General features: G+C 38.1%; 1 protein-coding gene across 4 annotated transcripts in view; it reads right to left on the reverse strand.

The window, feature by feature from the left end:
• PPP2R5E (protein phosphatase 2 regulatory subunit B'epsilon) overlaps window positions 1–26,862 on the reverse strand; it is a 143,213-nt gene that overhangs the window by 25,730 nt on the left and 90,621 nt on the right. For all 4 annotated transcript variants that reach the window (XM_080807344.1, XM_080807341.1, XM_080807342.1 and 1 more), the window contains exons 4-5: window positions 17,311–17,412; window positions 10,767–10,859 (exon numbers count right to left, since the gene is read on the reverse strand). In XM_080807344.1, the coding sequence (XP_080663470.1) occupies window positions 10,767–10,859; window positions 17,311–17,412 (195 nt within the window). The remainder of the gene's footprint in view (window positions 1–10,766; window positions 10,860–17,310; window positions 17,413–26,862) is intronic.

The following is a 26,862-nucleotide window of genomic DNA, read 5'->3' on the forward strand; positions in this document are numbered from 1 at the left end:
CCCAATTTAAACTCTTTTTAAAAAATTAAGAGCAGGGACGCCTGGGTGGCTCAGTTAGTTAAGCCACTGCCTTCAGCTCAGGTCATGATCCCAGGGTCCTGGGATCGAGTCTCGCATTGGGCTCCTTGCTCGGCAGGGAGCCTGCTTCTCTCTCTGCCTCTGCCTGCCTCTCTGCCTGCTTGTATGTACTCTCTCTCTCTCTCTCTGGCAAATAAATAAAATCTTAAAAAAAAAAAAATTAAGAGCAAAAGGCTTGAAACAAAAAGCCCAACTGCCCTCTACTATAATAAAGAAGCAACTACCATGCCCCATTCCACGTAAAAAAGATTTTTTTTAATTTTTTTATTTTTTCCACATAAAAAAGATTTTAAAGGACATCAGAAATGCTTAAGTAAACAATCAATGAAATTGCTATTCTACATCTATTTTACATGTTTTCATGTAAACTCTGTTTTCATCCAAACTAAAATCAGGTTTCTGTATTTCTGGCTTTGTTTTTAACTTTAGCTCTTCTACCACCTGAAAAATACCTTCTGAACACCTTTGCTCATGAGAAAACAGTCCAGAATCAAGCAGCAAGAGCCAACAGCAGCCTGACTCCAACGAATGAAAACAACTCAAGAGGACCAACACATCAAATGAGCTGATCTACGGGCACCACTGAGAAACACAGTATGGACAAAAGATCCAAAGGTTACACATTACAGGCTTCTAGCAATTCTGACTTCAAGACTCCTCTGGAAACTCGGTATAAAAATTTCAAAGGTGTAAGTCCTTTAAATATGAACAAATCTGCCAAGTTGCAATGCTTTTATTTTCTTCCTAATTTCAGGCATTCTTCCCACAAACTACAGAAGTCCATTCTTTTCTCCCTCAAGCTTTCATTTAGACTGATTCAACAAAAGCTGGCGATTTTAAATTTTAAGACAATCAATTTGGTCAGCATTTCAAGAAAGAGTGGTTATTCTACATAATGATGCACTTAGTGGGATGCAGGCAGGGACTACATAATTTGTGGGGCCCAATGCAAAATGAAAATGCAGTGCTCCTTGTGCAAAAACCACAAAGAGTTCAAAACAGCAACAGCAAAGCATGAAACCAGTAACAGGGTCACTCTCGGCACAGTGCCCCGAGTCACGGCCCAAGCTGCACACTGCAGAGCTGGCTCTGGACGCAGGAGTCACTACACTGAAGCCCTTCTCCGAGGTTGCTACATTACAGGATGGACTGGATGGGGCGAGGTGAAGAGGAGCCATTAATTAGTAATGGCTATCTGATAAAATTCCTGATCGACTAAGTTCTCTTTAGTTTTATTTGCTATAGAGACTCTGAGAGAGAAATGCAAACATTTTGACATATTCAAGGAACTTGTTTGGAAAATAGCTCTTTGTATTAGAGCTGAGATTCAAGGCCTCGTGGAATTTATTTCAGTTTAGAACTTAAAATTTTCTAACCGGTTGGTTTGTGTCATGTCCGATGTGTCTTGAGTATTTATTTATTTATTGTCTTGAGTTTTTAAAGCACAATAATAAAAGGTGACTTTTAAGGACAGGGTAAACTATTTGCATAATTTGCATGATAATTACGGCACCTTTCAGCTAAATATAACTGCAAATGTGAAATACAAATGCTAAATCGCAATCTCCAGCAGTACATATGTTTATGGGGACGCTTGAATAGTATGTCTCTTAGCAACCACTGACTGCTTTTCAGATTTGCAGAGTGGTTGAAAGCAGTCTTTAGAAATATGCTACTTAACTCTTGCCACAATAATAACACCCAGTGAATAATTCAAGGTTTGGCAACCCATCTTTGGCTGGGGGAGCAGAGATCATAAAGAAACCATTTTCCCAACTGTCCTAACACAGATGAAAATTATCTTTATTGGGAAGAGACATGTTCCATAAGCCTAAGCCAGGCTGCACGTTTTATAGCATAAAAGCAGTTACTATGTCTAAAATCAACAACATTACCGTAGACAGGAGTGCACTATGTAATCAACTGACTACCCTTGATAATCTGACAGCTTTCTTGTGTAAAGAGTTAGATTAAGTACATAAGAAATGCTAAAGGTTACGTAAATCTAGATTTAATAAAAATTACAATGAAATTTAAACAAATCAGTCAGTCATACCATTCTTAAATTTAAAAAACAGCGAACTCTTCAAATACAAGTACATACAAATACATACAAACAAATACAAGTACATACAAGTCACAGAGAGTTTTGTCTGGCCCACACAAAAATCTAGATTTCCAGGTTCTCTTGACCTCTCTAGGTCATTACTGTTTCGGTCACTCCCTGTCACACCTAGACTACTCCATTACCTACCACTTGTCTGGCCTCTGTAAAGATCTAAATGTGTTATCCCGGTTTTTCACCTGTTAAAGGTATATGATCCTGGCACTAATAAACATTTACTTCTAACACTGGAAGAAATCAGTGGTGAAATGAACCCAAGGACAGGAGAGACCACATTTAACATCTGAAAAAAAGAATCTCAATAGCCAGAGAGGAGCCATATAAATAGAGTCCAAAGGGTTTCTTTGATTTTTAGAATGGTGTACGTAGGATTTCAAAAAATTCGTAACATGCTAGTTAAGATGCTGATAGACCAACACCATATGACTTCACAGCTTGAGGCTATTCTAGAAGGTATTACAAAAGAAGATTCTTTTTTCTTTTAAAGATTTTATTTATTTATTTGACATTTGACAGACAGAGATCACAAGTAGGCAGTGAGGCAGGCAGAGAGAGACAAGGAAGCAGGCTCCCTGCTGAGCAGAGAGCCCAATGTGATACGGGGCTCAATCCCAGAACCCTGGGATCACGACCTGAGCCAAAGGCAGAGGCTTTAACCCACTGAACCACCCAGGTGCCCCCAAAAGAAGATTCTCAAAACAAGAACTGATCCTAACTGAAATAGTAGTTACAGCAGTAACATAACATTTACTGACCACTGACTCTTGTCAGGAATTGTTCCAAGTGCTGTGTCTGTATTCGCTTATTAAATCTCCACAACAACCTTAGCATTGTATTGTGGATATTTTGCATCTACTTTTCAGATGAGGAAACTGAGCTAACGCAGTCACAGAACCTGCCCAAGGCCATGCACTACAAAAATGCCAGAGTCTGAATTCAAACCAGCATATATACACTTAACCACCAATCTATACAGCTTCCTGATGAGGACAAAAATTAGGATTGAAAAGGACTCTTGAGGCAATACTGGCAGCTTTCCATTGAACTTCGGATTTTATTTCATTTTATATTTTTTTATTTATTTGTTAGAGAGATGGAGAGCACAAGTAGGCAGGGCAGCAGGCAGAGGGAGAGGGAGAAGCAGGCTCTCCACCAAGCAGGGAGCCCGATGCGGGGCTCGATCCCAGGACCTTGGGATGATGACCTGAGCCGAAGGAAGACGCTTAACTGACTGAGCCACCCAGGCACCCCAGAACTTCAGATTTCTAAAGGGCATATACATATACAAGTGATGAAAGGAAGGAAACACAACAAACGTGAGGTACAAATGAACAGGGCAGTCTTACAGAAACAGTCTTAGGAAGCCTAATGCACAGGATCAGCTGAGGCTTATAAAAATGTCAGGCAACAAAATAAGAATGTACTTGTAATCTAGATATTTTTACTATTTATACTGATTATAACATACATGTTCATTATTTTTTAAATGTTAAAAAATAGAAAAATACAAAAATTAGAAAGTGGTTATCATCACATATAATCACATTCTACCAGATGATTAACAACAATTTGGTGTACTGCCTTCCAAAATTTTTAGTGCATATACAAACACTCCTTTTCCCTAAAATAAGACTCAGATTCAAAAAATTCATACTGTTCCAGAATGTGCATGTTTCACTTAAAAACAGATCATGTGTAGCTCTCATTCTCTTCACAATCTGAATATTCCATTATATGAATGTCCATGGTTTATTCAACTAACCCCCTACTGAGAAACTCTTAAATTGTTTCCAATATTTCTAATAATTATTAACAATGACGCATTCAATATCCTTGTACATATATCTTTGTGTGCCCATCTGACCACTTAAGGAATTCAGTGGATATGGGGCGCCTGGGTGGCTCAGTGGGTTGGGGCCTCTGCCTTCAGCTCGGGTCATGATCCCAGAGTCCTGGGATCGAGCCCCACATCGGGCTCTCTGCTCAGCGGGGAGCCTGCCTCCCTTCCTCTCTCTCTGGTTGCCTCTCTGTCTACCTGTGATCTCTGTCTGTCAAATAAATAAATAAAATCTTTAAAAAAAAAAAAAAAGGAATTCAGTGGATAAAATTTAAGTTGATAGAATTTAAACTGACAGAATACTATCAGTTTTCCTCTTCAGAGGAGTATACCAAGTTAATGTTTATGTATGCACAACACACATCTCTATTTATCTATGTATAGGTACATTTTTGTGGGTTTTTGGCATACTAAGAAGGGTCTTTTCCACCCAAGCCTCTGCTATGTTCCAGTCTCCCACTGTATCCATGCCACACTGGCTTGTTGTGGTGGTGGTTTTTCTTTTTTAAGATTTTATTTGTTTGTTCCTTCATTTGGTTGTTTGTTTACAGCACACGAGTGAGGGGAGAGGCAGAGGGAGAAGAGAGGCAGAGAGAGAATCTCAAGCAGGCTCTGTGCTAAGGGCAGGGCTTAATCTCACAACCCTGAAATCAGAACCTGAGCCAAAATCAAGAGTTGGATGCTTAACCGACTGAGACATCCAGGAGCCCCTATGCCATACTGTTTTCATTCATGTACCTTTATAGTTATATATATTAAACATTTGTATGTTTTAATATCTAGTAGGCAAGGGATCATTTTCTTTTTCAAAAATGTCTTTTATTTCATGAACTTCTGAAATTTTCAAATAAAAAAATGACTAAACTACTGAAAATTTTTTTAAGATTTTATTTTTTATTTGAGAAGGAGAGAAAACATGAATGGGGGAAGGGAGAGGGAGAAGCAGACTCTCCTGTTAAGCAGGGAACCTGACACGGGATGTGATCCCAGGACTCTGGGATCATGACCTGAGCTAAAGGCAGATGCTTAACTGACTGAGTGGCCCAGGAGCCCCGAAACTACTGACATTTTTATTAGAACTGCACCAAATGTATAAATTAACTTGAGATTCTATGGATATCCTCATGATGGCAAATTTCCCATCTAGGAATATGTTATTTATTCAAGGCTTCTTTGCAAAATTTTCCTTTAAGTTTCACATAAACTTTTACATTTCATTTCAAAAGGTGGAGATTTTAAAATTAATACTGGAATCAAGAAAAATAAGATATCCTGCTAATGTGGGTAGATAATACAGTATGAGGAGTATATAAAAAAAGGAATTAGTATTTAATGAGCAACTATTATAAACCATGCATGGTACCAGCAGATGTTTTTACAAGTCAGACCATTTTATCTCATAACAAGTCTACTTGTTGAAAGAGAGGTCACCATTATAGCCATTTTACAGAAGAAAACACTGACGCTCAGAAAAGTCAAAAATCTGCCCAAGTTTTCAAGTATTTGTTTACAAGTGAAGGGAGGGAGTCTGTCTTTGTATGTATAGTGCCAACTCAATTAAGCAGATTTAACAACTGTCAGTTTGGGGGCACATCCTATTTTCCTGTCACCTCATATTACAAATGAGGAGACTCGAGCTTGGACAGAGAGTGTAGTAACTTGCTCAAAGTCACACTGCCAAGTAGGTGGGAAAGCCGGGGTTTTAAGGCAGTTCTGTCTTACCCCACAGCACATATTCTTAGCTCCTATAATATATACTACTTAAAGTACACAGAGGAGTCAGAATGCAAATCCACAGCTTGTTAACTTTCTTTCCACTACATCGTGTTGAAATAGCTCAATTCTTATTTTGCTTTTGTCTTTATTGATGGGAAAAATGAGAGTCAGAATAGACTGTAAAGAATACAGCTAGCTGCTACAGAAAATAAGGTTTAAATCTCATGGCTAGAATAAATTATGACTAACTAAATAAAAAAGTTTTAAGTTGAGATCACCAAAATTCCTTTTGAGAATCCCCAGAGAATAAAAAATCTGCTCAAAGAAGAAGAATGCAATCAATGTTATCCCGACTTGCAAGAGGGGAAGGTATGAGGGTTCTCAAGTCGTAAGAAAACCAGGCCTAGGTACAAACACACCAGGACTAGGTGGCACCATGGGGGGCTGTGGGGAGAGAAACAAGCAGGGGAAAGTGGGGTTATAAATAATGAATAAGCTGGCTATAGGGTACATAAACGAAAGAGCTGAAGCTCAGGGTCAGGTAAGGCATGGTGGCAGGAGGAAAAGGCAGGGGGGAGGGGCGGGATGGAATCACAGCAACAATGCCTTAAGTTCCAAAAGGCCAACCAGGTCCCAGGTTGGAAACAAATCTCCCAGAAAGGGAGCTCAGGAAAATTACATAGGGGATTGAGACCCCACTCCTAGAGGGGGCTGGGATTCCAGGTAAATCATCAGCAGACTAAAGGGTAGGAAAAGGGGCAGCAGACCAATGTAACAGGTTACCAACATGAATGAACAGGGTATTCTGGAAAATGGCAGCTAATCGGCACCCAGGGTTTACCCCAACATGATAGGTAATGCTCTGTTAGTCATATGATTACATTCAAGTACCACCCAGTGGCATTACTGATTTTGCCAATACTCTGCCTATCCCTTTCCTGACAAATTCAGGAACTTCTGGGAGCCCTGGGGTGAAGGTTGAGTTCATCAACAGACCCAGCAGAGGGAAGGTAAAGGAGGTAAAGGTTGTAAAAATGAGGGAAGGGCTATAGAAGGACTCACTATATACTTGATTTCTTGTCTCTGGCAAAAACTCAGAGACAGGGACGCCTGGGTGGCTCAGTTGGTTAAGCTGCTGCCTTTGGCTCGGGTCATGATCCCAGGGTCCTGGGATCGAGTCCCACACCGGGCTCCTTGCTCAGCAGGGGGCCTGCTTCTCTCGCTGCCTCTGCCTGCCTCTCTGCCTGCTTGTGTGTACTCTCTCTCTGACAAATAAATAAATAAAATCTTAAAAAAAAAAAAATAAACTCAGAGACAGATGATCAATCACATGGGTTGTACGTACTTGGGACAAAATTACCAAGAAATAACAGTAGCCCCCAGAAGTTCACAAATGTCCCAAGGCAGATGAACAGCATTCCTTTTTATGAGAAAGTCTCGAGGCCCATAGATAAGGGGATGCTGTAAAGACACAGTGTTGGCTTCTACCAGAGCATCTGACAGTCTCTACATTCTCCTAATGAACAACAACAACAAAAATTTTTAGGCATTTTTTAAAAAAAGATTTATGTATTTATTTTAGGGGCAGGGAGCAAAGGGAGAGGAAGATAGAGTCCCAAGCAGACTCTGCGCTGAGCATGGAGCCTGACGCAGGGCTCGAGCTCACAACCCTGAGATCACAACCTGAGCTGAAACCAAGACTCGGATGCTCAACTGACTGCACCCCCCAGGCGCCCTGAATAGAACTGTAAGAAAGATGATGCTATTCTAGAGTAAATTTCTAACAGGTTTGAGGATGGAATACAAAGACTGCTGATTAATGAACCCGTGCTAAAATAGAGGAAAGTTACTGAAGACATGCCAAAGGCCTCTGTCACCAGTGCTGGCTATTCTAACAATTTCAATCAACGACCTGAGATGAAACCAAGAGCTACTAGCACAGTTAAGAAAGTCAAAGATGTGATAAAGGTGGAAGGCACAACAAATACAGTAGAAGACAGACTCAAGATCGAGAAAGACTTCAAAAGGCTTGGAAGAAATGACATTCTGCAGGAATATATGTCAAAGCCTACACTTAGATTAAAAGGAAACTGTACAATGAACAAAAAACAAGGGAAAACATATCTTTACAACATCATGCATAAAGCTAAATTAGAAATCAGTTCAAGGGGTGCCTGCGTGGCTCAGTGGGTTAGGCCTCTGCCTTCAGCTCAGGTCATGGTCTCAGGGTCCTGGGATCGACGAGCCCCGCATCGGGCTCTCCACTCAGCAGGGAGCCTGCTTCCCCACCTCTCCCTCTGCCTGCCTCTCTGCCTGCTTGTGATCTCTGTCTGTCAAATAAATAAATAAAATCTTAAAAAAAACAAAAAAAGAAAGAAATCAGTTCAAGACCACAAGCTTAACATAAGTTAACAGTACCATGGAGCAGCAAGAATAGCTCATGGGACTTGCCCTTTAAGAGAGCCACACAAGGGAATGTAGAACCCAACTCTAAGCTGTGGGGGACCGGCCAGGCTCAGGGCACTATGTTCAGACATAGACATCACTTTTAAAGACAAATGGACACATGCTGAAGACTTCCAAAACAGACAAATGAGATAGGGCTGACAGAAGTAAGGACGCAGTCTAGAGCAGAGAATGCAAACTGACAGCTGCTAAGCTAGATCCAGAAGGCGGATGGGTTTAGTTCACCAGAACATTTCACATAAAAATCTGGATTTGGGGGTGCCTGGGTGGCTCAGTGGTTTAAAGCCTCTGCCTTCGGCTCGGGTCATGATCCCAGGGTCCTGGGATCGAGCCCCACATCGGGCTCTCTGCTCTGCAGGGAGCCTGCTTCCTCCTCTCTGCCTGCCTCTCTGCCTACTTGTGATTTCTGTCTGTCAAATGAATAAATAAAAATCTTAAAAAAAAAAAGACTTGAAAAACTCTAATTTAAAAAAAAAAAAAAATCTGGATTTGTTTCTCTTGAGGCAGGGGGTGTCTAACTGAAAGAAGAGGGGCAGCCAAAGCTCCCTTTCATAGAAACCTGTCTACCTCCTATTGCCCAACACCTGGTCAACAACTTGTTATAAATGAGGCTACAAGCATTTGAGCTGCTACTCTACTCCTGTTCCTAGGAAAAAGCCAAGAGGTAAACATAAGTGCTGTGTTCTAAGACCTGAAACGTTATGTCCAAGCTAGTGAACACTAAAGGACTCGTCTGGGAAAATAAGACCAAAGGGTACAAGGTATAAGGAGGTTCAACATAAAGAACTTTCTAGTAAAAACAGAACAATCTGCCCAGATACGTGGTCCTTCCTCACTAAAAAAGAGTAAATGGGAGTCACCCCTTCTCAGGGTCTCAAAGGAGACTAACTCACTGGGTGAAGAACTAGAATAGACAATCCAGAACACCCCTTTTCAAGTCTGGGTTTCTCTGATGTTTTAAGCTTATAAGCTTTATTATCACCGGTACCCATGGACCACAAAGAACACAGTGAGCTGGGCCTAGCATGCTTTTCACGTAAAAAAAGCACTGGCTTCATCCTAAGATCCTAGTTCTTACTGTTTCCATGTAAACTAAACACAGGCTTCACTATCTGATCTTTTTGGGTATTTTAATTTACCATAAATATAAAGGAACTTTAATATTTCATTAGTGTTGAGAAGTGAGGGCTAGTCCTGCCTTGAAGTCATTCCAAGTTACAGTGAGGGGAATCACAAGGAGGCATCATGACATAATGGACAGAAAGCCAGCCAGGAAATGTGCTTGGGAAAACGTGAAGAAGTTTCTAGACCTCAGTTTACTCATCTACAAAATGGGCCTGAAATTTAGCCGTGTCTGTTTTTGATTATGGTATGAATAAAAATAATGCATATAAAGATGTTCTGACAATTATGGAGTGCTTTATAAATGCAAGGACTTTCCAATACAAAACACAGACCTGTTACGTGTTGCTTTTTTGTCTGAAATGCATTTTGCCTTCTTAGTATAAAAATCTGGATCAGGCGACCTATTTACCCAATGTTCCATGTAACCACCTATTTACTTACCTCTCTTTTTCCAAAGCCTCTTTGCTAAAACCTCACTTTTCCAAAGCCTCTCAACCTAACACATCCCAAATTCTAAATTTATTAATTGAAGTAAGGAGGGGAAATGAGGTCATCACAAATGTTATCAATCTTTATCCAGGTAAGACACAGAAGACCAACTTCCAGCCAAAGTGATATTTGAAATTTGAAGTTCTGCTTACTGGCTCACTAGGAGATAGATACTTAGTCTTATCAACATGAGGTGTTCATTAATCACTTAAAAAGGAGCTACAATACCCCATACACCAGTTGGCTCAAGTACCGATTTTTATAGATGAATGTCAACAACAGGACCAAGAAGGTGCTACCTAAAAATTCAATGTCATGAAAATTCCCAAGTCCCAGGTAAAAAGGAAGATGTGGTCTATTGTTATAAAATATAAAATGGCAAATCAAGAAGAATACACACCCTGAGAAGCTCCAAACAGATGGGTGAGAGTTAATCCTTTAGAGGAATTTTAAGGTATTAAGCAGTGCTATTTCCTAGCTGTGAAAGCTCATTAGTATCTGACTCTATTTGGTGAAGGTTATTTATGCTCTCGATCATGCTTATTCAGTTTTAACAGATCTATGCAACAGTTCCTTAAGAATCCTTATGCAAATAGGAGTTTTCAGGCTACACAAAGATTCACACAAACTAGAGGTCCTATAAATGAAATTCCTTTTATAATTAAATTTTAAGAAACTGCAGAGATTCAGGCATTATCATTCCTTGTTGTTTAAAACGAAATTAATTTCCATCAATAAACTAACAATAAATTAAAGAAGTACCTATTACTTTTAACGGGCAATAATGGAACTAACTTATGTATACAGTATTTGTTTAAAAGGTGATATAACCATTGCGGAAAAATTTTTAAACAATCAAGAGAAAAGGTAAAGTGTAATCAACTGAATAACAAATACATGCAACCATAAAACTTTCTCTGCTTTGCTTACCTGTAATACAAATTTCTGATCTATGTATTTTTTGGCAATGCTGGGTTGGAATTCTTGGCTTTCCAAAAATCGTATGAAAAATTCATATACAAGCTGCAACAAACAGATTACAGTTAATTTCAAATTATAATTCACTGAGCATAGTATCAAAAAACCATAGAAAGCCTGTAACACTAAAGCTGACAGGGCTTAGAAAATTGAGTTTTAATATCAGTTATAAGCTATGCTAGCCCTTCTTGTGGCTCATGGCTGCTATTATGTTTTTTAACTTTTTAAATTAAAAATCTGAAAATACAGCCAAACAAAGCAAATAAAAATCCCCCACTCCCTCACCATCTACGATAACCACTGTTAACAATTTAATGTATGAACCTCCTGATTTTTTTCGATATTTCTGCAACATATCAATGAACTATACATATATTTTTATATAGTTTTCAAGTTACTTTTACCATCTAAACATATAATTGATATCAATAATATCTAAGCTATCATTCTTAGTAGCTACAAGTAGGCCATTATACATAATTTATAATTTGTAATTATAATTATACATAATTTATAATTTATAATTGATTTAACCAATCTCCTATGTTTAGACATCTAAATAGTTTCTGATTTACTTCTACATCAAATTATGCCACAATGTGTATTATGTAATATATATCAGAGTGCATTTGCTCAATTATTTCACAAGGAAATATTTCTACAAGTGGAATCATTAGGGCAAAACATATCCAAACATTTTAGGATTTTCAACACCCACTGCTAAATTTCCTTTCAGAAAATGTATGGCAAGTTACACTCCTCTAACCAATACATGGTAGTTTATCAGAATACTCTCATCTGCAAGGAATAAAAATATCCTCATCTGTAGAGTCAATCTCAAATAATCGTTCTAGTAAACAGTAGAAGATCACTGTTTATGCTCTTTGCAAAATAAATATGTTAAAGTATATATTAGATCCTGGTGGAGTATAGAACAGTATATAAAAAACAGAACTTTTTTTTTTTTTAGGTAACTGATTAATCTTTTTTTTTTAAATTAACATATAATGTATTACTAGCCCCAGGGGTACAGGTCTATGAATCACCTGGTTTACACTTCACAGCACTCACCATAGCACATACCCTCCCCAATGTCCATAACCCAACCACCCTCTCTCCCTCACCGCCCCACAACCCTCAGTTTGTTTTGTGAGATTAAGAGTCTCTTATGGTTTGTCTCCCTCCTGATCCCATCTTGTTAAAAACAGAACTTTTAACAAGAGACAGACAGGCACTGGGTTGGAAGTCTAGATCTCTCCCTTACTAACTGTGTAACCCTAGGCAAGTTCATTTCTCTAAGACTGTTTCTTCACCTGAATAACAGGGGATGACAATCCCTAAGATTAAATGTGATAATATATATATAAAGCGCTATGCACAGTGACTAACACACAACACCATTATCACTTTTGCCTAAAACAGCGTTCTCAAACTTTTCAGTCTTGTTCCTTTACATTTAAAAATTGTTGAAGATTCCAAACTTTTTGTATATATGACATATATACATGAAAATACATATATTTACATATGTAAAGTCAGAAACACAACCTGAGAAAATTTAAAATACATACTTATTTCATTGTAAATACTATTTCATACTATTTCATTTTAAAGCAATAAAATACATTACATATTAATATACGTTAATGTGAGAAATAACTTTATTTTTGTGGTAAATAACTTTATTTTCCAAAAAGAATTACTAAGAAGCATTATTTTTATTTTTGAAAAATCTCTTTATTTGAGTATTAGAAAACAGATTATCGTCCGCTTCCACATTCAATCCGTTACAATATACTGTTTTGGTGGAAGTATATAAAAAAATCATGCCTCATGCAGATCTAACAGTATGAAAAAGGATGAGTATTTTCATAGTCTTTTTACATAATTGCGAAAATTCTTCTTTGATACTACACCAAAACTTGAGTTTCTTAAACAGAAGTTGCAATGCAGCATCTGAAGCCAAAATCAATGAATTTTTCATACTCTGTAACACTAAATTCCAATTGTCTGTCTTGCACTTTGAAAGGATTTTTACCCATGCATGGTTTCCTAATATCATTCAGTGGCCAACTGGAAAATACTGGTTCACCGAGTTATGCAGATTTTTCAAATGCTGACAAGTTTTATTATATAGTATCCAAAGTCCTATTCCTTAAAATCTCTAATTTTATCAAAAAGTCTCAGTTTTGATAAACGATAAAGTTCAAGGTAACAGCAGAAAGATAAAAGTTTTCCAAAATTATAATTCTAATTTTGCTTGAATGCTCTAATTTTATCAGTTGTTTTGTCTATTTTCAAGAAAACATCCACCAAATACCCAAGACAGAACTACAGTTTGCCAGACATTCCTTCCAGTAAAAATACCTCATGAAAAACCAGCTAGTTAAGCTGGTAGCTCAAACAATCACAAAAATGCTTTAGCATAAGACAAACTGATATACTTCAGTATGTAGTCACTGGGCGTGGCACATACTTCCATTTCGCTCTTTGTCACAAAGTATTTTTTAAATTGTGTACTCAAAGGTCAAGATTTAATATTTAATTTCATAATTTTTACTGCTTTTCCAAGAACATTTTTAAATGAAATTGCCTTTTTTTTAAATTGTCAGCCCACGGCAATAAAGAATATGATTACAAAGCCAATTTGCCACAACCATCTTGATTTGTGCTAAGGCAGCGGCAATTTCAACCACCAATGCTTTTACAACTATCCGTTCCAATGTCAACACAGTGAAAACAGCAAATAGCACAGTAATATTATGAAACTAGTTTTGACTTTGCAGGCCTGAAAATCAGGGCTCAGGGTCCCCCAAGGGTCTGTTGTTACCACTAACCTAAACGCATATACAGTGACCTTACAAGACTTCAGACTCTAACTTAACACTTAAATTAGGTATTCACATTAAGTAAAATCTTAATTGTTAATTAATTAATCTTAACCTTAATTTTTTTAAAGTAAAAAAAAAATCGTTTTTCTCTTTGAAACTCTGAATTTGAAAAACTTCTTGCCCAATGATCTGAACATTGTCAAGCTGTACTTCTACGCATAATAATACGACTGAGCCCCCAACACGCTCTAGAAGAATAGTTCTTTTTTCAATACACTAATTTTTCAACTCTTTCTTTTATAAATAGAATGTCAGCCTTATTCAAACAACCCATAAAAGGGGTTTAATTCACACAAAGTGGAAAGATTCTCATCTTGCAGGCCTGACTTGTGGGCTGGCAGGGCTTTCTAGCAGGACCAGCAAAGTGCTCCCCTCTGGTCCCTTGAAAGCAGATACAGTTTAAAACAGTTTGGTGGAAACACTTTAGACACATTTATTAATAAGCATAAATCTTCTCTACACTTATGAGACAGATTTTTACCTCAGAATCAAAAATCTCCCTTGAATTTCTAAAGGGAAGAAAGACTAAGGACTGAGAGAATAATTTCACTGTTCAAAATCACATAAGTGAATGCTCCAAGGAACATGAGGTAAAAAGACTTTTTAGCATTTCTGTTTTTCAGTCTCAAGTGTTAAAGCACTCAAAACAATCCCCTGATTGTAAATGGAAGTCCTGCAAAATCATATTCTACTGGAATTACAGACCCAAATTCAAAAAACACACACCAAAAAAACCATAGTAACTATGGAATACCAGTTTAAAAGATACCAAGACAGATAAGAGAAAAGATCAAATAATACACATACAGTAGAACCTTTGGTATATTTAAACTAAAAATTTGTGGATTTAAACTTTTTTCTATTTTTCTTCAAGTTTATTTATTTGAGAGAGAAAGAGAGCAAGCAAGTAAGGGGAGGGGCAGAGGGAGAGAGAGAATCTCCAGCAGACTTCCCTCTGAGCACAGAGCCCAAGACACAGGGCTCAGGGCTTGATCTCATGACCCTGAGATCATGACCTGAGCCAAAATCAAGAGTCAGACACTTAACAGAGTGGGCCACCAAACTTTTTGCTATTTTTAAATATCTCCAAAGATCCACTATTTCTTAGGTGTAGTTTCGTATGGGCCACAAATTTGAATCAGACCAGAGGCGTGCAAAACAGTCAACTGGCCAGGCTCATTGCCCCCATCGCCCAATAACCACATCTCAATGCAATTTTGTTGTTGCGTACTATTATCAGATATCTGGTAATAAACGCTGTGCTTCCTTATAAAAATGTGATCCAGAAGAAGCAGCCCCTGCTAATGCTGGAGTTAATAAAAAGTGGAAAGGTCAGAGAAAGTGCTATGTTTTGGTCAGAAAAATATTGCTGGATCAATTAAAAAGTAAAATGTTAAATTTAGTAATAACTCACTATCACATGAATGACCTGTCATGAACAGATAAAGAGATTTCTTGAATGCATCAGTATTAAATCACCTACCAGTGAAAATGGAAAGGTGACCAATTTGTAGAGTTAGAATACATAAGAGAAACACAGGAATCTTGAGTACAAAGACCTCCAGAAAGGAAAAGTTGAAGACAACAGTGTGCCTACTGACTTGACCTTTATTACAAATGAAGGTTAATTTGTGAATTTTAAAAGTAGGTTTCCTTTACCTGATCCAGTCTAAGTCATATTTTCCCCTAAGCTAAAGCAGGGATCAGAGGCTTATAGGCTTGAACAGGGTGTCAACACAGATGAAGCCAGCCCGTTTTGGAATACACTTTGTGACTTTACATCATAAGGGTAAAGGTCTCATCATCGCTCCTCATTGTCGCTTTGGTTTTACAGTTTCAGGTGAATTAACAGTTAATGCTCCTGTAGGAATGACACAATGTAAGCTAGAGATTTTTGGTGACAGAATTTAGTTTCATAGCTTTAGAAATTAATTTGGTCTGTATTTTACAGAGTCATTAAGCATAGGAAGGATTAACTGAAATACTCAGTTCAACTTGACTGTGCTTTAGGAGAAATTTATATCTCTGGGGATCATGATTTAGAGCATTCAAAAAGCTCTTGCAAAGGATAAGAGTAGTCTACTGTCTCTGGGATGGATGTAGAGAAGAGAAGTTGAAGCTTTGAAGACAGCGTTCTTCCTGTCTTTTCCAATCATGAGATGTGGGACTTTCGTGAAGAGATTATCTTATTTGTTTTGGTTTTTAAATTTCTTCCAGACTACACTGCACTTTAGGAACAGGTGCCAAATATTAAGAATAAGACATGACAAGAAGTCCACCTAGTCAAAAGAATGATTTTTTTAATTTTAATTTTTATCACAATCTGGGATACACCATGAAAAGCACAAATAATTTTCTAAATTTCTTAGATTGCAGATAGTATGTCTGACACCTTTAAAAAAAAAAATCAAGCAGCTAAAATAGGAAATCAGCCACAGCATTTTAACTTATTTACTCAGTCTTGGCACTGGCAGCAGGAATACATATGTATAACACACCCAAGTAAGAGCTGAGGAAATGGAGGCCCAGAAAGCTCTCTCCATAACTAGGGGAAACGGCATACATGTATATCTGTAGCAACCTTGAGCTGCCAAAGCAGGACAGGGAAAGCTGCAAACTGATGTCAAAAATTCTGAAGTGGGGAAGAAAGAAACTTTCAGACACCCTCTAGGCCTGGCCTCCCTGTGGCACAGTTTTCTGCTCTTCTCAAAGTCAACAAGTAGCCATGAGCACACATCAAAGATACAATGGCTTCTGCCTCTGGCTGAAAGTGTGCAAGGTTTTAGCCCCTCTCTCCCACGCCTTCCCTCCTGGCTGGTTGTCATCCAGCCTCTGAGGACATACTAACTCAATGGAAAGATAGCTTGGGGGAGCATTACATTTATATTTCCTTGTTCTATTCCTTTGAGAAATGTTGGCCTGCAGGGCAAGCCACCAGGAAGGGAAGATGGAAAATGACTGGTATGGGTAAATAAATACAGTCCAGATGGGCCTGGAGCTGGCACAGGAGATACAGGGATGGCCTTGACCTGTCCTGGCACATGTGTATGACTAGAAAACATGGCTTTCCCAATGCAAGAGAACAAAACTGTCCTTCACATAAGCTTTCTATCAGTTGTTGCTCTGCCTTACAACACTATGAAATAACTATTGCAATTTGCTTTTGCCCTTGAAGGCTACAGAAGCACATCTGTGGCTATCATGAAGACAGGCATTCAATCCCCAGGGAACCTGCTGATGAAAATGAGATATAAACTCTATGACATAATCACATCCAACTAATATTAATGTGAATATAGCTCAGTTCCTGTTGGAAGCTCCAGCAGGCAGGATCACACAGAAGCTCTCATCAAAGAGCAAGAACCACTGGCTTGACCCACAACCTGGGAAGAACCACACTAAAGCATTATACCACAACTTATTATTTTATTCTTTTGGCATCCTAATTACCAAGAGAGAGAGGAACACAGCATTCTCCAGCTTTCCATTAATGTACTCTAATTTGATTTCTGGGTGAATAAATAAAGGCCTTCAAGAAATTCCCATGCTAATTAGCTAATGAGTTAATGGAGCTTTCTTTTATAACAAATGGTAGTTCAAAGTACCTGTAAGTGTGGCCACGATGCCTCAAGGGTAGGTTCGTCTTCTTCTGGATCAAATTCATTGCTGTCGCTAGGAGGGAGAGTTCTGAATATATTGCAAGATACCTAAAAATAAACAAGCAGCAGAGTTAAATGGAAGCACCTCCTGGGCAGCCGTATACAAGGTTTGCAGCCAGCCGAAGGGAACCCAGATGACAAATGACAGCAACACCACCAAACTGGAACGGGGACCTCTTTCTACAGCCCTCGTGGCCTGGACCACCTCTAGACAAAGCCGGAGAGCGGTAGAGCTGCACCTCCTGCCCGCTTGAACAATACTCCTTGTCCTTATATGGCCATCCCCACCCCAGGCCCCTGTGACTTTAAATCTCCCATCAAAGCCTGCTCTTGGTTACTTACTGGTCAAGCGTGCTTCTAATTAACCAATTTACATGAAGATATAAATAACTGCTAATGGGCTTTGTGTATTTCCCTTTTCAGGTTTATTCACAATTTGCAAATTTACAGGTTGAACTAATGGTAAAATGTCAGACATTTACAGAAAGCAAATCAGAAAAGATATTTCCGAACCTAACATCCTTGAAATCATACCTCGTCTGATCTCAGTGGGTTTACAAAAAACCAGGGTGCCTGACAGGCTCAGTCACAAAAGCATGCAACCCTTGATCTGGGGGTCGTGAGTTCAAGCCACATACTGAGTACAGAGATTACTTAAAAATAAACTTAAAAAAAATAGTAATGATGCCCAGGATAAGATGTATCTGTGATACAAATCTCTATAAGCTAATTAGTTATTTCTTTACTATTGGCAGTTTCCAGATTAAATGCTGGTTGCTCAAAGAATGGCCCGGAGTTTATTTAACCACTGAAACTGGGCGATGAAGAGATGAGGATTTATTATTCTATGCTACTATTTCTGCATATATTCCAAGATTTCTGCAGAAAATGCTTATTTTGAAAATGTGGTTGCTACTATTCTCAGGGTTCCTTCTCAATTTCTATTCTGTTTCTCGTCCTACTTAGTCATCTATCCTCTCCAATGACCCAAATATGTCCTCAGATACGAAGAATAAAACAGGAGGGGCAGCAAGGGGTAAATGTATAGAAGGCAAGAAGGGAAAAGAAAGGAGACTGAACCAGAAGCCTTTGCTGGACTTTCTACATAACGCAGAAAATACAAAGTATAATATGCTGCTCTGAAAGAGGAAAGCGGAAAGGCTTCTGGGGTACCACATAATCTGTATGTGTTTATCCATTTAACAAATATTCATTAAATGCTCATTATATTCACACACTTTTCCAGACACGGGGAAAATAACAGTGAACAAAGCAGAAAAAAGTCTGCGTCCTCCAGGAGCTAATATTTTAGTTAAATTCACAAATACCCTAATTTTCTCACTATAGAAACTGAGCCCAGATATGTAAGCTAGGGAAAGGAGAAATTTAATTTTAAGCGTCATAGGAAGCCATCAGTTGATCTTAAACAGAAATGTGACAGGATTTTATTTTTCCTTAAAAAAAAAAAAATCATTCCAGGGGCACCTGGGTGGCTCAGTGTTTAGGTTAAAGCCTCTGCCTTCAGCTCTGGTCATGATCCCAGGGTTCTGGGATCGAGCCCCAGTCAGGCTCTCTACTCTGCAGAGAGCCTGCTTCCTCCTCTCTCTCCCTACTCTCTCTGACTACTTGTGATCTCTGTCAAATAAACAAATAAAATCTTTAAAAAAAAAAATCATTCTGGTAGCTCTCTGTATTGAACAGACAGGAAAGAGACAAGTTAGAAGCCTATGGAGATTGCAAGCAATGATGATGGCTTGGACTGGAATGATTCAGAGGAGACAGAAGTAAATCTACTCTGGAAGTAATATCTGCTGCTGGCCTGGATACGTGGGATAAAGAAAAGGAAAGAATCAAGGATGAGTCACAGATGTAGGCCATTTACCCAAGATGGAGATGGGTGGGAAAGGGAAAGCTTTCTTTGTTTACCAGTTTGGGGTAGAGGGGGGAGGATCCAGAGATCCAGTAAGGAATGTGTTAAAGAAGCAATATCCAGGAGGTAATCAGACATATAAATCTGGACCTTAGAGCTGTACTGGTCAGGACTAGAGACATATAAGGACTCCTTGGCGTACAGATGATTTTAAAGCCATGAGCCCAATGGATCACCTTGGAAAGGAGTAAATAGGAAGAAAGGAAAGGACCCATAGGCATCCAACATTTAGAAATCAGAGAGAAAAAGAACAACCAAACACCACAAATGAAAAGGAATAGAAGGTAGGAGAAGAAAAGAACTAGAGTTTGGGGTCTCAGAAGCTAAGTGGGAAGAGTATATGAAGAACAACAAAGAGGTCAACAGCAGTAAATGCTACTGTGTGGTTGACTAAGATGTGCACAGAGCAGTATCTACTGGATTCTACAGCCCTATGAAGGGGATACCATCATGGTTTCCAATTTACCCTTGAGGAAATGGAAGCACAGATGTTGTTAAGATCTGAGGTCACACGTGGTAACCAGCAGTTACAACTGAACCCAGGCTGTCAGGCTCTACCACAGTGTTCTAGAAGAGTTGGCAGGCCACTTCTCTTGCTCTACTTTAGCTTAGATGACTGGGAAAAAAGAAAAAATCGTTATATTGGGGTGCTTTTGCCAGGGCCAATGATAGCCTGCACAGGTCTATTATGTTATTTTTGTCCCTTTCAGTGATTATCAGAAATCTCGTTTACAAAGAAACTAGTGACTTTTCAGAAAACCATCAAGCCATGACTTCTCTTCAACCAGCCAGCCACACTGTAATCAAAAGGGAAGAAGTCTTTTGGTTACTTACTTTTGAAACTATACATATATTTCAAAACTGAGTTTTCATTCCAACTAAACCATTTGTATCTACCTTACTCTGTAACAATTTTCTTTCCTCTCCCAAGATGTAAAAGTAAACCATGAAAGTCAAAAAAAAAAGGGGGGGGGGTGCTCCTGTGTAGTAAGAAATCTGGATAAAAGGACATGGAAACTTCTGCTCCCTGATATTCCTGGTCGTATAAACCCCCTTACAGAGCCCACCATGTACTATAGCAATTATTTGTTTACATATTTGCCTGTCTCTCCCTACTAACCAAGAATATGCAATGTCACATTCACATTTGTTTTCCTAGCAAATACAAGGCATCCAATAAACGTTCACAAAATAAAAATTTGGACATATTTACAAAACTGTGTATTTTGGTTTGGTTTTTTTTTAATTTCAAGTTAAAGTGTTCTGAGTGATTTAAATCAATCTAAGTTATTTAACTTAAGATGTTTTAACTCTGTACAGTGATCTAAACCTTTGATTTGGTCAAAACTTCATCTCTCGATTATATCAAAAAAATGTCAAGTTGTGTAAATTATCCACACAGCAACTAGTTCCAAAGGCACGCACTTCTCACTCAGCCACACACTGCCATTTCTTCAGATGTGCCTTCCTTATAATGCTTAATTTAGCTTACTTCTAAATATTCACCAGATGAGTTATGAGGAAGCACAGATCCATTGGGCTAGACAATGAAGAGCTGACAATCCGTTAAGTAGTTCTCTAGCAAATTTGGAAATACTGTCAAAGCATATCAAGTGTCATGGAAATGGCCAAGCTTTTGAAGCAGCCGGGGACATACAAGGTGCTTAATAAAAATGTCACCAAATGAATGAATCTTTGCTCCCATTCTTAAGAATCTGTTCTAAAAACACTAATCCAAGACAAGTCTGAAAAAACTACTTAAAGCAGTCATTTGCAACATTCTCCAAAAAGAGTAAAATTGGAAATAACCCCTATGTCCAATATTTAAGAGGTACATCAACTTAGTAGAATACTGTGCAACATTAAAAATGATGCCTAGGCGGCGCCTGGGTGGCTCAGTGGGCTGGAGCCTCTGCCTTCGGCTCTGGTCCTGATCTCAGGGTACTGGGATGGAGCCCTACATCGGGCTCTCTGCTTGGCAGGGAGCCTGCTTCCACCTCTCTCTCTGCCTGCCTCTCTGCCTGCTTGTGATCTCTGTCAGATAGATGGGTAAAATCTTCAAAAAATATATAAAAATAAAAATAAAATAAAATAAATAAAATGATGGCTAGGGCACCTGGGTGGCTCCGTCGGTTAAGCGTCTGCCTTCAGCTCAGGTCATGATCCCAGGGTCCTAGGATCAAGACCTGCATCGGGCTCTCTGCTCAGCGGAGAGTCTGCTTCTCCCTCTACCACACCCTCCTGCTAGTCCTCTTTCTCTCACCCTCTCTATCAAATAAATAAATAAAATCTTAAAAAAAAAAAAAGATGATGGCTATATGGTAGCACAAAGAAATGTTTATGACTAAAGATTTAGGGGGAACGACAACAGAAAATGATATGACTATAACTATAAAGGATGAAAGTGGATAGCTAAAAGGAAATTTTTTAAAGCTGTAGTAAAGCAAGAGGAATATGGATGATAAACAAGTAGTTGCTGTCATCTCTTGGGGCACACAAAATAAGTCCTAAATCTATAAAAAGCCTAAGTTAGAGACATACAGCATATAAATTATGCCCTTAATTTCAATATGAAAATGGGCTCTTGAATTTGTTTGAATAAGATTATTACTGTCAGGAAAGAGTTAAAAATCATGGCTTCCTACAATGCCTAGAGCCTAGCTCATGAATGAATGGCTGAAAGATTCAACGAATGGACCAGTTTAACTGTACAGTTAAATCATTAATTTAAAACTTGAGCTATCCATGGATGGGGGAGCTGGGTGAGGCAGTCCTCCAAATTCCCTGACTTTTCTGCAATAATTTTGTATGGTGAGTCCAACTGGGGAAACAATCCAGTTGCTTTGGTCAGACTTTCAAAAGATTCCCGAGATCTAAAAACGGCCTAAAAACCACTATCCAAAATGGTACATTTGCTTCCATTAAATCTTTATCATGGCAGCCACTTCTGATGTATAGTCCAGGTTTTATTTTCTAAGCTTTTATTTATTTATTTGAGAGAGAGAGGGAGTACAAGCAGGGTGGGGCAGAGGGAGAAGAAGCAGCAGGCTTCCCCACTGAGTAGGGAGCCCAACACAGGGTTCAGTCCCAGAACCCAGAACCCAGAATCATGACGTGAGCTGAACGTAGACACTTAACCGACTGAGCCACCCAGGCACCACTGTAGCCCAAGTTTTAAAGGGATTATTAAATAGGTAACATTATTAAGTTGGTGACAGCAGCTGTATCCTTATGCAAATACATCATGACTCCAAGTAACCACTAGCATCCGTCCTCACTACAGAGCAGTTCTGCAGAGTCTATGCAGCTAGATTAAAATGCGCCAAAGTATTCCTAAAGTCACAAAAACTGTCTCTATAATATATTTAAATATATGAGGCTCTAGTCCTAAACTGTCAATTTTATTCATTCAGGAACGGATTATCCAAAATGAACAAAAGAAAATTTTTAAGTAAATTACAAGGGTTTATTTTCCAACTGTTTTCTTTTCATCTACACTGGTATCAATGCAAAGAAAAAGAAGTTTAAAAAATAAGTGTCTTTGAGGTAGTCTGATTCATTTTCATTCCAAAGGCACTGTAATAAACACTGGAATGCTGGAATCAAACTAAAGGGTTGAAGGCCCTGGGGTAGCCTCCAGAAGTGGCTCTAAGGACAGAAAGCAAGTCTGAGGGGACAGGAGGAACAGGTATTAAAATCTAAATAACCCCTCCTCAAAGGCAGAAATTTAGGATTAGGGATTCCACTGGGTTCCTTCTAGAATCAGATCATGTTAGAGACTCTCTCATCCAACTCCCTCCTCTTACGAATAAGAAAAGTTCAAAGAGCTTGTGAATTTTTCAAGATAACACAGCACCATGATATGCACTAAGGGATCTCAGGGTCCCCTCTCTGGCACTCCACCTCCATGCCATCCACGAACACCATGCATGGACCTATTTTGTCTCTCTTTCCTTCTCTTCTGATCCCCCCCTCCACATTTCTTTTTATCAGTTTTTACCCTCTCGTTTTCTCGTCTCTCCTTTTCCCATCACCACCCTCCTATGTTACTGGCCTGCCGGTGGCCCTCAGTGGCACTCGCAGACAGTCTTCCTACCTGTGAGCATTCAGAGCTACAATGACTTTGCTCAGCATTAACATAAAAACATAACACTCCTTTCATCCCCACTGTTTCGTCCAGACCTTTTCTTCAAACATCTTGATTACTGCCAAGTTTCCTCTCTGGTGTTCCTATTCTCCACATCCCTTCTGCTCCATTCCCCCCCACCCACAATCGGATTTTGAGCTCCTCAAGAACACCTTACTAATTTCTGAATGCCTAGCACCTTCACATAAAAAAACAGGAATAACAAGGGTTGCCAGATAAAATACAGGACAACAATTAAATCTGAATTTCACATAAACAAATAATTTTTAGTTCAAGTATGTCCCGCATCTTGCATGGGCCATAGTTAAGACTTAAAAAAAAAAAAAAAAATACACATTATTTATCTGAAATTCAAATTTAACTAGGTGCCCTATATTTTCATTTGCTAAAACTGACAATTCTGACACTAATACTAAGAACCTCTTCTGGCTACAACTCAGTTGTGATGCGGATCTGTAGCGCTGTCGCAGGTAAGGCCTTGAATCCAAGAGCTACTTGCTTTGAGGGACCGGCTGCTCTTTTATTTTTCAGCTCTTTGGTTTACCGCTGATTACTGTGAACTATGGTGCAAAATAAATAAATAAATAAATAAAATTCAAAGTCTTGGCCAAATGTCAAAGAGACAACTTAGAAGGATCCCAAGTACGTGGCCCCATAAGTAAAGAGGAAGGAGTGTTCACATATGTTTTAATCAGGTTTTCACTAAACAAACAACTTACTATTTTCTGACTTATAATACAAAATACAACTATTAATATATTTTTAAAAGATTTTGTTTATTTACTTAAGAGAGAGAGAAAGTGAGCTCAAACATACAAGCAAGGGGCAAGGCAGAGAGAAAGTGAGGGGGAGCCAGATAAGCAAACTCCCCGCTGAGTGGGCAGCCCAACCTGGGGCTCAATCCCAAGATCCTGAGATCATGACCTGAGCCGAAGTCAGACACTTAACCAACTGAGTCACCACCCAAGCACTCCACAGCTATTAATATTTTTAAATATTTATTTAAGTTACTGCAAGGACAAAACCCCTCCCTTTCCCCAATCTGTTTATCTTCATAGAAACTACTAATTTTACATTTTGGTTGATACTTTGTTGTTGTATAATGAAAATGACTAGCACGTTATAAAAGAATGGAATGTGGCTAGCGCCTACTAACTACTCACTAAATATATGCCAAGATTAGCAATGAACAAAACAGAAGGTAAGAAAATATAAGTTACTAACAACAACAACGACTACTAATGAATACTTTCAATCAGGCATATTATGTTCTCAGGAAAACACTTTTAACTACAGTACAAGCGACTTAAGTCATCTTCTCTGTGTTTTACAATACTACTTTCTAGGTGAGTAGGTATCATCTTTTCTTGGATAACAGTGTGAACTAGTTGACCTTGAGAACATTTCTCTCTCTGTTATCTGTGACACTATAATTTTATACAATTATGCAACACTGTAAATATACTGACTATAAATATAAAAATAATGACATCATAGCTATAAAATGAATTTTGAAATTACATCCACAAAGTAAACTTTCTAACAAAAAGGGATGATATGAATGATGTTAAATAGAAAACATCCAAGCAAATTTTGAAAGTACCATTATTCCTCTAGCCCTATTTGTATTAAGATCCAAGCAAGTAATAATTTTAATAATATCCCTCAGTGTTTTCATCAAGTTCATTCATTCATTCGTTCATTCTATAATCCACCATGTACTGAAAAGAAACAAAATTATTTAATCAAGCATTTAGAACCAGAGGGAGGACCCAGTAAATGCAATGTTGAAACTGTGTCATCATGCATTATTCTCACAGTATTTTGTGTGGGCCCAAAAAAAATGCAATAAGATAAAACATATTAAAGTAAGCGAAAGTTACTTTAAATCTCGAAATCGGACATTTGAACAGAGAAGACTATTTCCAAACATATTTGTATTAATTTTCAATTAATTTGTATTAATATTCAAACTCTAAGAATAAGAACTAAAATTCGAACAGAGTTTGCCTAGATACCTTGCTATTTATGTTTAGAACAAAAATAAATAATAAACATACATATAATGGTCAAGTTACCTCTGGTAACACCAAATTTAAGATTTCTTAACAGTCCCAGTGATAAAGAACCTTTCAAACTTGACTCTCAGCCCCTTTTAGAGTAATTATTAATAATTATTGATAAATAAAACCAAGGAGAAAAATCCCAAAGCATTTGTAATTATGCTCAAGAAACTTAGAATCAGCCCTGGGCAAATGGTACATTTTATGTTAATAAAAATAATTTTTTTAAAAAAAGAAAAGAAACTTAGAATCAGAGCAGATACATATCTTTCAAGCTGGGACTTTGATTAGGAAACAAATGGCAAAATTTTAAAACTTTCAATTAGCACTTAATTTAATTCACTGGCAATTTGTTCAATCAGTAATTTGTTTCTAGAGCCAAACCATGTCTTTTAATTACCATAGTGTTTACTGTAGTTTTAACTTCAGACTAGATATAAAGTCTTTTTAAACCTCACCATCTATGTGAATTAACAGAGCTGTTTAAAAGTTATCTGAACTTGTGAAACCATTAAAATCCCTTATTCTAACATAAAGACATGTCCTTAGCTAAATCTAAAAAGGAGAAATTTAATTAAATCAGTATGACACTGTCCTATATTATGAGCCACCCACTGCAGTCTACCTTTATTCTGTAAGATATTAAATATGTAACTGTCACTACTATGTCACATTATCAATATAATTAAAAAGTTCAGCAAGAATTTCCAGAAGTTATCATTACAAACACGTTCACTTGAGTTAAACATGATTCTCTGAGCCAAAATAATCTCAAGGCTGTTGTTTGCCACAAGTAGAGGTCTCAGCAACACAAGAGGGACTAAAACACCGTGACACATAGGTGTGGTCAAGCCACTCCACCAACGTGTCCACATTTTTATCATAAAACACTTCTGCGGACAAAGCTCACGAAGTTCACAGTCAGTGAACCAGAACCAAAGACAGCATCCACTGTTTACATGTGACTAAGAAACATGCACTTGTGACAGCTGTTAGATTTGTTTTACAACATCCAGAAATCTAGAAGAGGATGTAAAAAATTTCTAAAGTCAATAATTTCAACTTTATTATTGTTATACATCATGGTCATACCTTTAATCTTCATTACCAGGGCTTTCTAGGCCATAGCAACTATTCTGTGAAACCTAATTTCTGAAATGAGGCAGAGGGAACATCTTAAAATGATAAAAGCAGCTTAATAGTCAGTTGGAGAAAGGGAAAATCAAACAAAAAAGGAAGTTCAAAAACATATTGCCCAACTAGAATTTTCAAATATGAAGCAGATAAGATTATTCGAACACTGCATCAAAAACTGATGATGTATTTTATGGTGACTAACATAACACAGTTTTTAAAAA

This window comes from Martes martes (genome assembly GCF_963455335.1).
Source record: "Martes martes genome assembly, chromosome: 7".
In the NCBI taxonomy this organism is placed as follows: domain Eukaryota; kingdom Metazoa; phylum Chordata; class Mammalia; order Carnivora; family Mustelidae; genus Martes; species Martes martes.